This window comes from Bos indicus x Bos taurus, chromosome 19 (genome assembly GCF_003369695.1).
Source record: "Bos indicus x Bos taurus breed Angus x Brahman F1 hybrid chromosome 19, Bos_hybrid_MaternalHap_v2.0, whole genome shotgun sequence".
Classification (NCBI taxonomy): domain Eukaryota; kingdom Metazoa; phylum Chordata; class Mammalia; order Artiodactyla; family Bovidae; genus Bos; species Bos indicus x Bos taurus.
This window is the reverse complement of record NC_040094.1, coordinates 21,146,552-21,160,342: the sequence shown is the minus strand read 5'-3', so window position 1 is coordinate 21,160,342 and position 13,791 is coordinate 21,146,552. Positions and strand designations below refer to the sequence as shown.

At 46.0% G+C, this 13,791-nt stretch overlaps 1 protein-coding gene across 3 annotated transcripts in view; it reads right to left on the bottom strand.

Annotated features, from left to right (window-relative positions):
* Positions 1–13,791, bottom strand: part of SUPT6H (SPT6 homolog, histone chaperone) — a 31,252-nt gene that overhangs the window by 13,793 nt on the left and 3,668 nt on the right. For all 3 annotated transcript variants that reach the window (XM_027519197.1, XM_027519198.1, XM_027519199.1), the window contains exons 2-19: positions 8,633–8,774; positions 7,681–7,839; positions 7,509–7,585; positions 6,988–7,180; positions 6,682–6,766; positions 5,736–6,009; positions 5,162–5,263; positions 4,786–4,902; positions 4,379–4,468; positions 4,029–4,171; positions 3,209–3,357; positions 2,961–3,059; positions 2,418–2,547; positions 2,182–2,332; positions 1,862–2,016; positions 1,513–1,708; positions 902–1,041; positions 665–782 (exon numbers count right to left, since the gene is read on the bottom strand). In XM_027519197.1, coding sequence (XP_027374998.1) covers positions 665–782; positions 902–1,041; positions 1,513–1,708; positions 1,862–2,016; positions 2,182–2,332; positions 2,418–2,547; positions 2,961–3,059; positions 3,209–3,357; positions 4,029–4,171; positions 4,379–4,468; positions 4,786–4,902; positions 5,162–5,263; positions 5,736–6,009; positions 6,682–6,766; positions 6,988–7,180; positions 7,509–7,585; positions 7,681–7,839; positions 8,633–8,741 — 2,487 coding nt within the window. In that variant the 5' untranslated portion in view covers positions 8,742–8,774. The remainder of the gene's footprint in view (positions 1–664; positions 783–901; positions 1,042–1,512; positions 1,709–1,861; positions 2,017–2,181; positions 2,333–2,417; positions 2,548–2,960; positions 3,060–3,208; positions 3,358–4,028; positions 4,172–4,378; positions 4,469–4,785; positions 4,903–5,161; positions 5,264–5,735; positions 6,010–6,681; positions 6,767–6,987; positions 7,181–7,508; positions 7,586–7,680; positions 7,840–8,632; positions 8,775–13,791) is intronic.

The following is a 13,791-nucleotide window of genomic DNA, read 5'->3' as shown; positions in this document are numbered from 1 at the left end:
TGGAACACAAAACAAGGTGACTAGGAGCTCTAGTTGAAAATTAAACATCTGTTAATCTTTCCTATGATTACTGTATATCTGGCTTACACGTGAGCTGTGGTTAACATACTCAGGTCTTTCTTTTAACACGAACCACTGCCTGGCAGTCAAGACTATTCTGATCTCCACTTTAAGGTTTTTTTTTTTCTTTTTTAAAAGAGTTCTTTGCTGAAAATTATGTTTTAGAATGGAACTCTTGTCAATAAAATGGAAAGATACTGTTATGTTAAAAAAAAAATCAGAAGGATACACATGAGATGAATTTAAATTTCTCCTTCCATGGAAGAAACACAAATGCTGAAAGCAGGGAAAAGGTTGGCTTAATGCCTCAGTGGCTTTCAGCTCCTGGAACAAGCTGACCCAGATGCGGTAAGAACAGAGGCAGTAATGGCAGCTCCCAGAAGCACAAGGCCTAGGAACTGGCTTCAAGTCAAGAAGCCAGTTCTGTTTCAGATCTTGAGTGCCATCTACTGCCTATGAAAGGAGACTTATCCCAGGACTTAAGAGGATAGTTCACAGGTCAGAGATCTTGCATGAGATATTGCGTAGACCATGAGTGCATATCCCCACTGAATGACAAGACATGTTGAAGATGTACTCTTGATAACCAGTCCCAGACACCTGCCTTCTTCTCCCGCTCTTCCTCTCTCCATGCAGTTCGCCGTTTGGTAAAATGAGGCAGCCGGAGGAAGTCTGTCACTTCCCCTTCACCATTGACCAAGGCGCAGAACACAGGGTGATCTCTGCCAGCCCGAAAGAAAAAGAACCATGTGATAATCAGGTCTATAAGAATGAGTAAGAGAAGAACAAGATTAGGGAGACAGGTAAGGGGTGATGCCAGGCATGCAGAACAGGAAGTTACCTGGCAGAGGAGAAAGCAATGCCTAGGACCCGGATGCCCTTCCCTTGGTTCTCATCCATAAAGTCGTCGTCTTCTTCTACTTGTTGATCTGGCCGGTAGGGCGCCACCCTCAACCAGTTGTAGAGCTTTCGACTACAGGCCTGGGGAGGAGACACACCAGTCACTATGGCTGTCGGGCTCGCCAAGTGTTACAGAAACAGGGGCAGACACATATTTGCAAAGATCATATTTATACTTGCACGTGTTTCTAGCCCTTGGCAGGCTTACAACCTGAAGGCACACCTTGTTCTTAACAATAGGAGAGTACAGAGGCCAGTCACATACACGAAGAATGTGTACAGGGTCGGGGAGGGAAGGAAGAGGCTCTTCAAGGGAGGTCTTAAGAGTGACCCATGACCTTGTGTGCACTCCCTCTCAGGTTATGCCCGGGGGGTTTCCGTTAGCTACAGAATAGCTATTAAGGGGTGCCTTCATTTTCAGCTCTAGCCTGGGGAAATTACATGACTGAAGGTTGTGCTGCTCGCCTGGCATGCTGCAGTCCATGGGGTCGCAAAGAGTTGGACACAACTCAGTGACTGAACTGAACTGAAAAGTCGAGTCCCTGTCCTCACCTTTATGACGTATTCTTTGGCTTCGGCCAGCAGCTTGTTCTTGAGCTCTTTGGCCATCTGCACATACAGGAACTGCTGTAGAGCTCGCTCGATGGCCATTGTGCGCTGCCGGTTCCACTCCTGCACCTGATGGCTGAACTCATCTCGGTAGTAAAATTGTTTGATTTCTTCAAAATACGTCTGGTCACTGCCATAGCTGAGGAGATATAACAGGGTATCAGGAACAGCGAAGAGGTGGTGCCTGAATGCCCTTGAACACTGAGTGAGCCAGAGACAATGGTGACCCCTCCCTCCAACAGACTCCAGACCAGGCTTTCCCAAAATAACCCCAGGCTAGAGCTCTGCTTACCCTTCCACTCCCTTCATATCGATGCTGATATCAATGGTGAGCAGCCCTTCATCTTCAGCCAGGCAGATCTTGAGGAACTGGTCATCTCTCAGTTCCTTAACAGGCTTGTTCTTTAAGTACTTGAAGGAGTAAGCATAGTGGGCCTCATCCACATCCTGCACAACAAGAGGGAACCATCAGTCAACAGAAAGACTGGGCTGGACCCTGGGAAAGGCCAGCCTCTGCACTCAGGCAGACAGCTCAGCTAAGCGTGAAGGCAAGAAACTCAGTTCAAACAGAGCTGGACTGTAAGCTGGATCAAAGCCCTTCAACTGGCTTACCTTTCTACCTTTCTTAGTGGGACTTATATTGAGCTTGGCCCTCTCCTGGAAAGTCTGCCTCAGCACCTGCCGGACGAGGGGCTCTCGGGCAATCTGCAGGGCTACCATGTAGCGGGCACCTTCCAGCACGGCTTCCGGGGTAGGGAACTGGCTGCAGGGAAAATGGAGGTGCTGCAGGATGAGGACACCTTTGCCCGTAGGTTCCTCCTCTCACCAGCCAGCTACTGCAAGCCCACCTGCAAACATAATCCTTCGCCAGCTCCAAGGGCTCTGCTGGAAACTGCTCTGTCTCATGCCGCTGGTAGCTATCCCGGAGGTTTTCCCCAAATTGCTCAGGAGTAAGCCCAAACTTTTTGGCCAGGCCGTCTAAAGCAAATCAGGAGAGATAAAGGTAAGCCAACAGCAGGACTGAATAACTTCTTGGTTTTCAGTCTAAAACTGCAAATTCTGGGCAGTAAATTTAAAAAGGATCACCAATGAGCAGGAGCAAGATGCCTCACAATGAACAATGAAAATGCTGGCTTTAAACAGAAGCAGAAGAAATAGAAATTTTCTGTGGAAATTAGTTTAGCAAAAGAATTTCCCAAAGATAGGATGAACTCTGATCATGTGTTTCCCACTCCTTCAGGAATTACAGGGAAAGCTGGACCATTCCTGTGGCATGGATTTGGGTTATGGGAGCAAGTGTTAGAAGTGGACTGGTGATTCACTCAGCTGTCCTTTAAGTCCTCATCCTACCTTCCGCTGACTATCGGGGAACTTATACAATTAGATTTTACCTAGCCCGGCGCTCTGGCAGATGGTGTACATGTCTCGGCGAGAAGCCTGCTTGAGCTCTGGCCCTCTCTGCTCTTCATCTTCTGCCTCCTCACCATCACCTGGGGAGAAAACATGAGTTACTCTTCTGGCTTCCAGTTACTTCCAAGGATCTGACACATGGAGAAAAGCTCCAAAGTGTAATGAGTCAAAGGCATCCTTGGAAAGGCCATGGCCACCAAGCCTCTGGGTTTTCTTTTTCAACACTCACCTTCCTCATCTCCCTCTTCCCTTACACGCTTTAGCTTCTTGCGGCTGGCCTTGGCGGCATTCTGCATCTTAGGAATGTCACGACCATAATAGAGCAGGAAATGATTGTAGACATCTTTCAGTTCATCCATTGATTGAACATCCTTGAGCCTGGAGGGAAGGGACATAAGACCTCAATTTTGTCATGGAGGAAGGGTATACCCCGGGTTTGCTACAAGAGGTACAATTTCCATGTGGCAAGATCCCAACTAGGATGGATGCCTGTGTACTCCAATTATCAGGGACACACAATGGCCCTAAACCATGACTTAACTGCAATCAAGGTACTTTCAAGAAGGAATATGTCCAATAATTGGTGGTTGTTACAAATGGCAACAAAAAGAAAGAGACAGATGAGGAAGCATGTCTCCAGTTCAGAGTCCTTGAGACAGTCTTTGTCCTTCCTTCCCGGGTTCATGCCACTGGCCATTAACATCACCTGCTTCTCTCCCACAACCCTCTCTAATTCCAGGCTCACCAAGCCACTTTCGGGCTGTAGTTTGGTTTCCCATGTGGCTTTTCATACAGGTAACATAAATAAGCAAACATGACTATCTGATCCTCTTAACCTTTTATACCAATATGGGTAAGTAACAGGAATTTGCCTGTCAAAAAGAGCACTTCTGGTGTGTTGTCAAGTTGGCTTTCTAAGCGATAGGTGCCCTGCTGCGAATTTTACAAGATTACGCTTCTCTGGACGGTAGGTGGGTGGGGCAGGGGCGGGGTACACCTGCCTTTGGCGTGAGGGCTCCCTCTAAAGGAATAAAACCCGCATATGCTACCTCTCCATGTCCGTGGTGTCCAGAGCCCGGATGCCATCAGCAAGGGGCTTGTCAGGATCAGCAGAGATTTGCTCGTACTGATAAGCCTGCATCTTCTCAAACAGCCGTGTTAGGTTCTCCTTACGAATCCTCAGCTGGGTCCACTAGGACAAGGCAGGGCAGGGGTAAGGGCTGGTATTTAGCTTTGGAGACCCAAGGCCAGGCAGTTCCTTACCCGAGTCCATGGGGGAAGCCTGACAGGCCTGGGGGTTTGGGACATCACCTGGGCCGTGCGGGACAACGTGGGCCCCAGTAGTAGCAATGCCTAGTGCAGCCCTCAGAGCTCTGAGGGACACGGATCCCTACGTTACCTTTTCATCCCACTGCCACACCCTCCACAGGTCGTTGATATGCAACTCAGGCTCCACATACTCCTTCCGGTAGAAAGCAATGAAAGGCACCTAGCGGGGCAAAGAGATGGGCAGTCAGCCAGAGAGGAAAGATCTGCAAGGAAGCCCTCTGCTAGAGGGATAAACAGCTCCATGAAATTCAGCACTGGGAACCCTGGCTCACCCAGGGCACATGCTTGTCCTGCCATGGGGGAACATAATGCTGCAGAAAGGATAGGGGTTTCTTTTGATCACTTGAGTCCTCACATTTCTGGGTCAAGGGACCACTGCTGAGGACAGGAGGTGGCGGGGGGTCCCTACCTAACCAACTTTTCCCTCACCCCTAGCTGACGTTCTTACCACTGGACCACTAAAGCCTGAGGTGCTACCTCAAAATGCTGATTTCGCATGAAGCCCAGGGCCTCTTTAATCTTCTGAATTGTGCTGGGCCCTTTTCGACTGAAGCTGCTGGTTGGCTGCCCTCGGTCTAGGTAATCACAGCTTTCCTACAGTTGGAAGAAAAGAGAAAGAGCAACAACACCATTACTTGCTTTGTCTTGCTTTGTCTCACCACATAGAAAACTGCTTCTTGTCACAGGATGACCTTCTCAGAGTAAGTCTAGAAAAATCTCCTCATATACCCGTACACACATGCTGTTCTGTGGGAGACCCACAGATGTTTGGGGCAAGGGAGAAGCAGCTACTCATCCTGATGAGGTGACTTCTGGTTCGTGTCAAAACATAGGCTCTTTTTTAGGGGGGTACCTGCAGAGAAATGGTTGGTGTAGCAAAGGCATTCCTGTAGATCCAGTCCGCCTCTTCTTCCAGTTCATCATCTTCAGCCCCCTTGACAGGGATGGAACGGAGCTGCAGGGGATAACACAGGCGCATGAGACTGATTTTATCTTGTATCTCGTGCAGCAAAAACACGCACTTCTGGATAAAAATATGTGCTCCAGAGGCACATGTTTTCAGTACCTGGAAAAGTATTGTCTGGCAAGAAGTACGCATGTCGTATATTTGCTAAACAGAGAGAGCCATTTCAAGAACCCTAAGACACATCAGAGTCTATGTTGAGCCAGACTTCCTATACCCCTGGTCAGATTGGGGTTCAAAGCCAAGTTCCTATATATCATTTTTGTTTTTTTTGGCTGCGCCACCCTGACTAGGGATTGAACTCGTGCCCCTTGCAGTGGAAGTATGGAGTCTTCGCCATTGGACTGCCAGGAAAGCCCCCCTATAAACTACTGTTAGATTGATCTCTGCTATAACCCTTGTACCAAGGTGACTCGGGCCAGTTGATGACAGTTCAGCAGGACAGAGGCTGCTGCTTCCTTACCTGGAACCTCTCAGGCAAGTCAGTGGCTCGGATTTCATTGTCCTGATCGGTGAGGTGGCTGCTTTCCAGCTCACTGGGCTCATACATCTCGAAGATGCTCCTGCGGCTCACACGTTTCTTGGTGGTCTTCTTGGGGCGCACTCGGATCTCGCCCTCAGCCTCGTCGTCCTCATACTCGTACTCTTCCTCCAGCTCTTCGTCGTACTCATTGTATTTCTCAAATTCGTCGTAGTCAAAGTCCACACCAAAAATCTCCTGGGCTTCCTGCAGAGCCCTGCAGGTGAGAGCGAAAGGCAGTTGGCCCAGGTTCTGGTGAGAGGAGACAGATGCGGCCCCTGCAGAGATCTTTTACCTGCCCCGAGGGAACTAGAAAGGCTGAGGGAAATCTAAACAAAAACAGCATATTCACCACAGAATAAAGGCTTAGCTGGTAGCTATTTCTGGGGAAACTCTCATTTACTGAGATGAAAACCCATCTTTGGCACATGTCCGTGACCAGGATCAAAAAGTAACAGGACAAGTTTAAAAATAAAATTTAAAAAAAAAAAAAAGTAACAGGACAGATGAGTTCATATCATGTTCAGTGGATCCATCCTTTGCTAAGATGTTAGAGTATTCTCTCAGAGCAAAGAATTTCCTGACAAAATTATACTTAGAAGACTGATACATAAACAAGTGAACGCACAGCTGCAGATGTTAGAGAAAGGCTGGGTCTTTGCTGATGTGTGCCGCCCCCTTCACCCCGCCCCGGCACTAGGATGCAGAGAGAGCTTTCAGGGCTTCGAGGTGCAGTCTGACGTCACTGTCTGGTGAAGGTTATCAGAGGCAGGAGGCAAAGTGGCTGAGAGCTGACTGTTCTATCTTTGGCCAAGGCCTCTGCCCTCTTCCTTCCTGCCTGGGTCCACTTAGATGCCCTTATGACCACCTTGCCCCAGACTCCACTCACGCATCAGTGTATCCAGGAAGCTTTTTCCGCCACTTAGGTTTTTTCAGAGGTTGTCCATCATCGTCCACGATAAAGTCGTCAATGTCTAGGTAGGGAAGGGAGGGATTAGTGCCCAAAGGCAGGACTGAATGGCTTTAGTTCCTACTATATGAGTGGCCAGTGAAGAGAAGAGAGCCTTTGGAAAGGAACTCCTTTCTGTCAAATGCTGGAGGCCAGTAGCTGAAAAGTGATTTCCCGTCCCATTCCTCAGGGCAGGAAATCCCAACCCCCTGCCCCAAACTGGCTTCCCTACCTGATGGTACATACCTGACTCTTCATCATCTTCCTCTTCCTCTTCTGGAGGAGCCATGTGGGCCTCCACGGCCTCCTGCCCTTCTTCCCCCTCTCCATCCTGAAAGATCTCCTCTGCGATAGCTTCTTTTTCATGTTCCTCCTTGCCATATTCCTCCTCCTCGTCGTCCTCATCATCTGAGACTTTTTTGACACGTCGGTATTTTTGCTAAGGGGTAGAAAGTCTGCCTGGTCAGGGTCTGAGGGAACTGGCATAACGATGCCTGCCCTCCAATTTCACTTCTATTTTCCCACCACAGTTACAGTGACGAGGGAAATGGGAAAGAATGTCACATCAAGTGATGCCCCAAGGCCCACTCCTGAAACTCTGACAGGCACCCAGAACTGGGCTCCACGGCACCACGATGCTGAGCCACTTTCTCCTTGCTGAAGTTCCCCAGATGGTTCTGGATGTGCCTCCCACCACCTCCCAGGGCCACTGAACTTCAAGGGCTTCTTCCTTCATCCTCAAGGACAGAGACAAAAAAGGCACTTACTCCTCTTTTGACTTTGACACCCAAATTCTCCTCAATGAGATCAAAATCATCATCCTCCAGGCGGTCGTCAAAAGATGCTAGAGAAAACAAAATGTTGCTGGTTGTGACCGGGAGGCCCCTCCTCCACTGGCTTCCACCCCAGCCTCACTTGATCTGGGGAGGGGCTACTCACTGCGTTTTCTCTTCTTGTGGCTAACTTCGTCTTCCGAATCTCCGGAGTCACTACCCTCATCCTCCTCCCCTTCCTCTTCATCGTCATCATCATTGATAAAGCCTTTCAGGTTTCCTTGTTCATCCTGATCATCCAGGTTCTCCTCCTCCTCCTCCTCATCTGGAAAACATGCATGTTTGAGGCAAGCAGTTTGGGAAACAGGCTGGCGCTGGGGCAGGACCACCTGCTTAACTGTTATTTCTTATCTGCTTTGAACCAGATGACCTGGATGCCATGTTAACTCTTCTGCCTCATCCAATCCAAAGGCGAAAAACATGACCACTGGCTCAGAGCAGTAGCCTCTGGAAAGGAAACTCTTGTCTACATTCACTATCTGTCTTTCGGCAAGATGAGCTTCCTAATTACTCTGGTCGGTCAAAATCTTGACTAGGGGTTTTACAGCCACCAATAACTTTGGTTTCTTCTCAGTTTATAAACTCTGTAGCTATATTCCTTCTCTCATCTGTAAAGCTTTTGATAAAGCTTCCATTTTCCTTACTGTCTCTAAAGTTGTTTTCTACTTTAGAGTAGTTGGTTCTACTCTGCTAATGATCCTAATGGTTGGGTTTCAACAGAAAAATTGGAAACTGGGTGCATAAATACCAACACTGCTAGGTCTCTAAAAGAGAAACATCCCCTGTGTATTTCTTAGTTTACTGGCTGTCCCATCCCACTAATGTAAGCTCCATGACAGTCAGGTCTTTATTTTGTATTCCTAGTTCTAGGCACAGTGCCTGGCATACAGCAGACAGATAATTAGTAAATATTTTCTATGAATGACTGAAAATTACTCAAGCTGGTACCTCTCATGTGTGACAACTTCTGTGCTCAGCCTGAGCCTCTCATCAGCAAGAATCCAACTATCCAAAGCTTAGCAATAGTGGGGAGAAGCTTGAGGCTGGGGCTTCCTCACCGTCATCCTCCTCTTCTACAAATTTCTTGTTGACCCGGGGCACCACCTCGCCTTCATCATTGTACTCTTCCTCAGACTCCTCAGCCTCGCTTTCCACAAAATCAGACATTGTTGCAGCTTCTCACGGCCTGCCTGAAGGAGACTAGGGAAGAAAGGGAGATGGGGATAAAAAATGAGAGAGAGGACTCTTAAACATTTCCACAAACAGCCTTCAGCTATGTGTCACTGCTCTGTCCAATCATTACCATCTGGGAGGAGCGAGTAAGAATAAGATGGCTCCACCTCTTCTATTATCCATTTCTCTCACCACTGCCCCTCTCATGTGTACCTTTAAAAAGCAATTATACTGGACATCTCTGTAAATACCACATGGCTTGTCCAAAGAGGTTTATCTCACTTACCATTTTGGGATAGAAATGGGCAGATGAAGAAAGAAATTAATGCAGGAATAATTACATAGGTAGGGATACAGTAGTAGTGAGATTATATGACTCACTCGTAAGTCTGGCAAACAATAATTAAATTCCAACTTAATGATAGGAACTATAGCTGAGCTACTGGCAGAGTCAAAAAGAAAATCTTTTTCAACAGATTAAACATCATTTCATGAACCTGAGTCCACTTGTGTGAGTACTGGTCGGGAGCATGTGGGTAGAAAAGGGGCCTCTTCAGAAACATTAGGACCACAACTCTGTTGTGAGCATTTACCTCCCCAGCAAAACAAACAAACCAAAAAACACTTTGAAAGAGACTTCCACGGCCTACAAATTAAATGCAACACGGTTAAATACAAACATCGCTGGGCTTAAGAGTAGAAATCAAATCCTGGTCCCATCGTCTACTAGGTCTTAAAGGTAAGCATATTACTGAATGTGCTTGAATATCAATGTCTTCATTTGAAAAAAGGCAACAGCACTACCTACCATGCAGGGTAGTTGCGAATACGACATAATAGGGGAAAGAGTCTAGTTCACTATTTAAAAAAATGTTAATTGGATCCTAGGCCTAAATTTCCAGCATTCTATAATTCAGTACCAACCAATCTCAACTTTCTCTTCTACCTCCCTGATGTTAGATGCATCCAAAAACCTAGAAATGGCAGTGGAGAACCACAGAACCATGACATGGAGTTCCCTGGGCTTTAAAACGCAGCATACATCACACAAATCAGAGCATCAAAATTCCATTCTGGAATCCTGAAGCTGGCTGCTCTTCCACTCAGCACCACTCCTCATGCTGTCCTGAATTATGGTCCACTGTCTATGTCCATTTTTTCCACTTAGACTACAAGCTTCTGCAAGTCAGAGACAATATCCAATTAAAGGACTAAAAAAAAAAAATCACAAAAACATAAACAGCAATGTAAGAGGCATTACACTGCATTTTTATTCTGTAGCAGATAAGCTGTATCCCACTAGGTGCTCTATACAGAACAGAAACTGCTAAGTATCTGCTAAATAGATTACTAATTCATGTCTTCCCAGTTAAAGATGGCAGTGGGCCTGGAGAGGGAGGACGGTGGCTAATGGCTATCTCAAGTGGTCTAAGCTCTAGAAGGAGCCTTAAGTGCTATGGCTCTAATTCTCCTGAAAATTACCCTTACTGATATCAACTGATACCATAACCAAGTAAAGATGAACTGAACTCAAGAAAACAAAACTGAAGGTACAAGTTGTGGTGGAAAGGGAGAATCAATGAGAATGGTCTTATGTTCAATTTTAGACTGAAGTTTCAGATGCCATTCTTTTTAAACTGTACTGAATGTCTACCAAGTAGAAACACTCTGCTAGGAGCTGGGAATTTGAAGAGAAATAGGATTCAATGTTCCCAAGAAGTTGACTTCTAGTAGAGAGCCAAAAAGGACCATAAAGGGACTTCCCTGGTGGTCCAGCGGTTAAGAATCTGCCTGCCAATGCAAGGGACACAAGTTCGAGCCCTGGGCAGGGAAGATTCCACATGCTGCGGGGCAACTAGGTCTACATGCTGCAACTACTGAAGCCCCATGTCCTAGACCCCTGCTCTGTAACAGGAGAAGCCACCACAACGAGAAGCCCACACACCGCAACAGAGAGCGGCCCCCACGCGCGGCGACACAGACCCAGCACAGCCAAAAATAAATAAACAAACGTAGACCTTCCCTAATCTACTGCACACCTAACAAGTTCCAGACATTTAATAAATAACCTATTAAGGCCAACACTGTCCTGTGGATTATAGCACATTTCTCTGTCCTTTCAACAGAGGAAAAAATATACTCAGAGATGAAGTCACTTGTTCAACGTGATACTACTTTCAACGGTAAGACCTGAGAGTTGAGTTAAGGTCTGTCTGAATCCAAAGAAACAGTTGTTGCTATCACATTTGCTATCACATCAGTAGCTCTCAAAGGTGGTCCAGGGATCACCCTCTCTTTTCTTTCATGTGTAGAGTGAAGTCTTCCAGAGGTTTTACGACATGTAATATCACAATGCGCTGAATGCAGAAGCAGGTGTGAGAATCCACATCACTGTATTAAAGCAAACATTAAAAAGATTTGCCAATGGGACTTCCCTGGTGGTCCAGTGGTTAAGAATCTGCCTTGCAATGCAGGGGATGCAGGTTCAATTCCTGGTCTAGAAACCAAGATCCCACGTGCTGCAGAGCAACTAAGCCCATGTGCCACAACTAACCCGAGGCAGCCAAGATGAATAAATAAAATAAATAAATATAAAAAAAAAAACTTGCCAAAATTGCAAAAACAACAAAAAACAACCCAACAACCACCTCACAAACCCCCAAACAAAAATAATGCTACTCTTCTTAAATTTTATTTTGTTTTGAAGATTATACTTGTTTTCCATAAAATGTTACAATGCAGAGCAGGCTTATTTTCTGTTTTACTGATAAACAATTTGCCCTTGAACATGGGTTTGAACTGCATGGGTTCACTTGTATGTGGATTTTTTTCCCCCCAGTAAACACAGTAGTATCTGTATTTTCATTGTACATATCTTAAAATTAAGTGTGGGAGAAAGTTTATGTTCTGTTAGAGATCACAATACATGGAATCAAAAGAACCCAGGTTTGAGTTTCGATTCCATTCAAAATGTTTCAGCTTCCTGCCCTTGGGTGAGGCATTCATCAATTCCTTTGTTTTTGAGGCAGAGATAGCAGTATGCACATTGTGTGTGTGGGGGGTGTGTGTCAGCAACTCAGGTCCCTGTTGTCCACGGGTCAACTATAATTGACACATAATGCTGTATAAAGTTAGGTGCATAATGTGTTGATTTGATATACTTGTATATTGCAAACAGGCTTATTATTAGGTTAAAATCAATTCACATTTATCTATTAGTTTTAACTTCTAATCTGGTAAACACCTATACATATAAATCTCATAAACATCCATAGATGTAACTCACATAAACAAAACGTCTTTGTAATCTTATATTACCTTCAAGAGTATAAAGGGGTCTTGAGATCAAAAAGTATGGGAGCCCCCTATATTAAACCATGTTTAAGTCCCACAGGATGGTGATATTGGAGCCTTGGTTAGATTGATGCCCCCCACCCCCCAAGATCTGTTTCCTTAAGGTCATTATCCTGAGTACAGCCAAAAGTGAGAAGTGAGTATCTAAAACTTCTGCCAATTAAATGTGGTGCTCTAATTTTAATATGGCTCCCCCTCAGCCCTAAGCTGAGTCATTAAAAACAGATTTGGGTACAGCAGCCCCCACACACTGCTTGCTTTAATTAGGCTATCAGACCCACAAATTCAGTCTTCTAAGGCCTCAACATCTTCACACTAGATGCTAGCTCCTCCAGACCAGATGCCCTACAGCCTACTTAGCAGAGAGAAAGTCAGTTTACCTAATGAAAGCAACGGCTTTCTTCTGTTCTGGGGGCAGCTGGTGCTGTGCTGTGCACAGCTTTCCTCCCATCCCCTAGGTTAGCAATGAAGTACGTGCTGTGCTATACAGCTGGGGAAGGCCCCCAGTCTAGCTCACTGCCAAGACCTCCAGTTAAAAGAGGCTGTGCCAGAAGCAATCTTGATTTGCTGCAACCTGGGGGAGCAGGATGTGCTGAGGGCGCTGCAGCAGCACTGCAGGCTGAGGCTGGCAAGCAGCAACCACTCCAGGACAAAACCACCGCTCGTTAGTCTATGATTATCATTAATACATGACATCTGAGAAGACTCTGAGGTTGTTTGGATTTTGTATTTAGTACTCAGGCTCTTGAATTTTTCCCATATTCAGACTCTAAACTTAAATTCGCTCCTGAAACAGATCCAGAAGGGCAGTGGGGTAGTGAAAGGAGATTTCTCTAGGCGGAAGCACAGCTGCAGTAGAAGATGTGGCTCAAAGGGAGATGCTGTCGGTTACCATGACATTCTCTGGAAGAGGAATGGAGCTGGGATCAGATTGCCACAGGGGAGGCCCTCTGCAGTCCCTCCCTTTGAACAAGACGGTGAGGGAGGCAATTAAAAGGAGACCAGATCAAAAAGATGTCTGTTAATTCCCTCCACTGGCAGCTTCAATTAACATTTACAGTTTTGTTTTTTTACGGTACAGCTCTGTGCTGGGACTTGAGTATATAAACATAAGTAAAATATACTTTTGACCCTCGTGTTCACATTCACCTCACAAAAAAACTTGTAAATGAAGTTATGACAAAGCATAATAAATGTTTTACGGCACTTACATACGAGAACTATGAAAGCAATATGAAGACAGAGGTCGTCAGAGAACGCCTCACAAAAGGTGATGCCTGAGTTGAGAGGGAAATAGATGGGAAATAGATGGGGAAAGAGTAGAAACAGTGTCAGACTTTATTTTTCTGGGCTCCAAAATCACTGCAGATGGTGACTGCAGCCATGAAATTAAAAGACGCTTCCTCCTTGGAAGGAAAGTTATGACCAACCTAGATAGCATATTCAAAAGCAGAGACATTACTTTGCCAACAAAGGTTCGTCTAGTCAAGGCTATGGTTTTTCCTGTGGCCATGTATGGATGTGAGAGTTGGACTGTGAAGAAGGCTGAGCGCCGAAGAATTGATGCTTTTGAACTGTGGTGTTGGAGAAGACTCTTGGGAGTCCCTTGGACTGCAAGGAGATCCAACCAGTCCATTCTGAAGGAGATCAGCCCTGGGATTTCTTTGGAAGGAATGATGCTAAAGCTGAA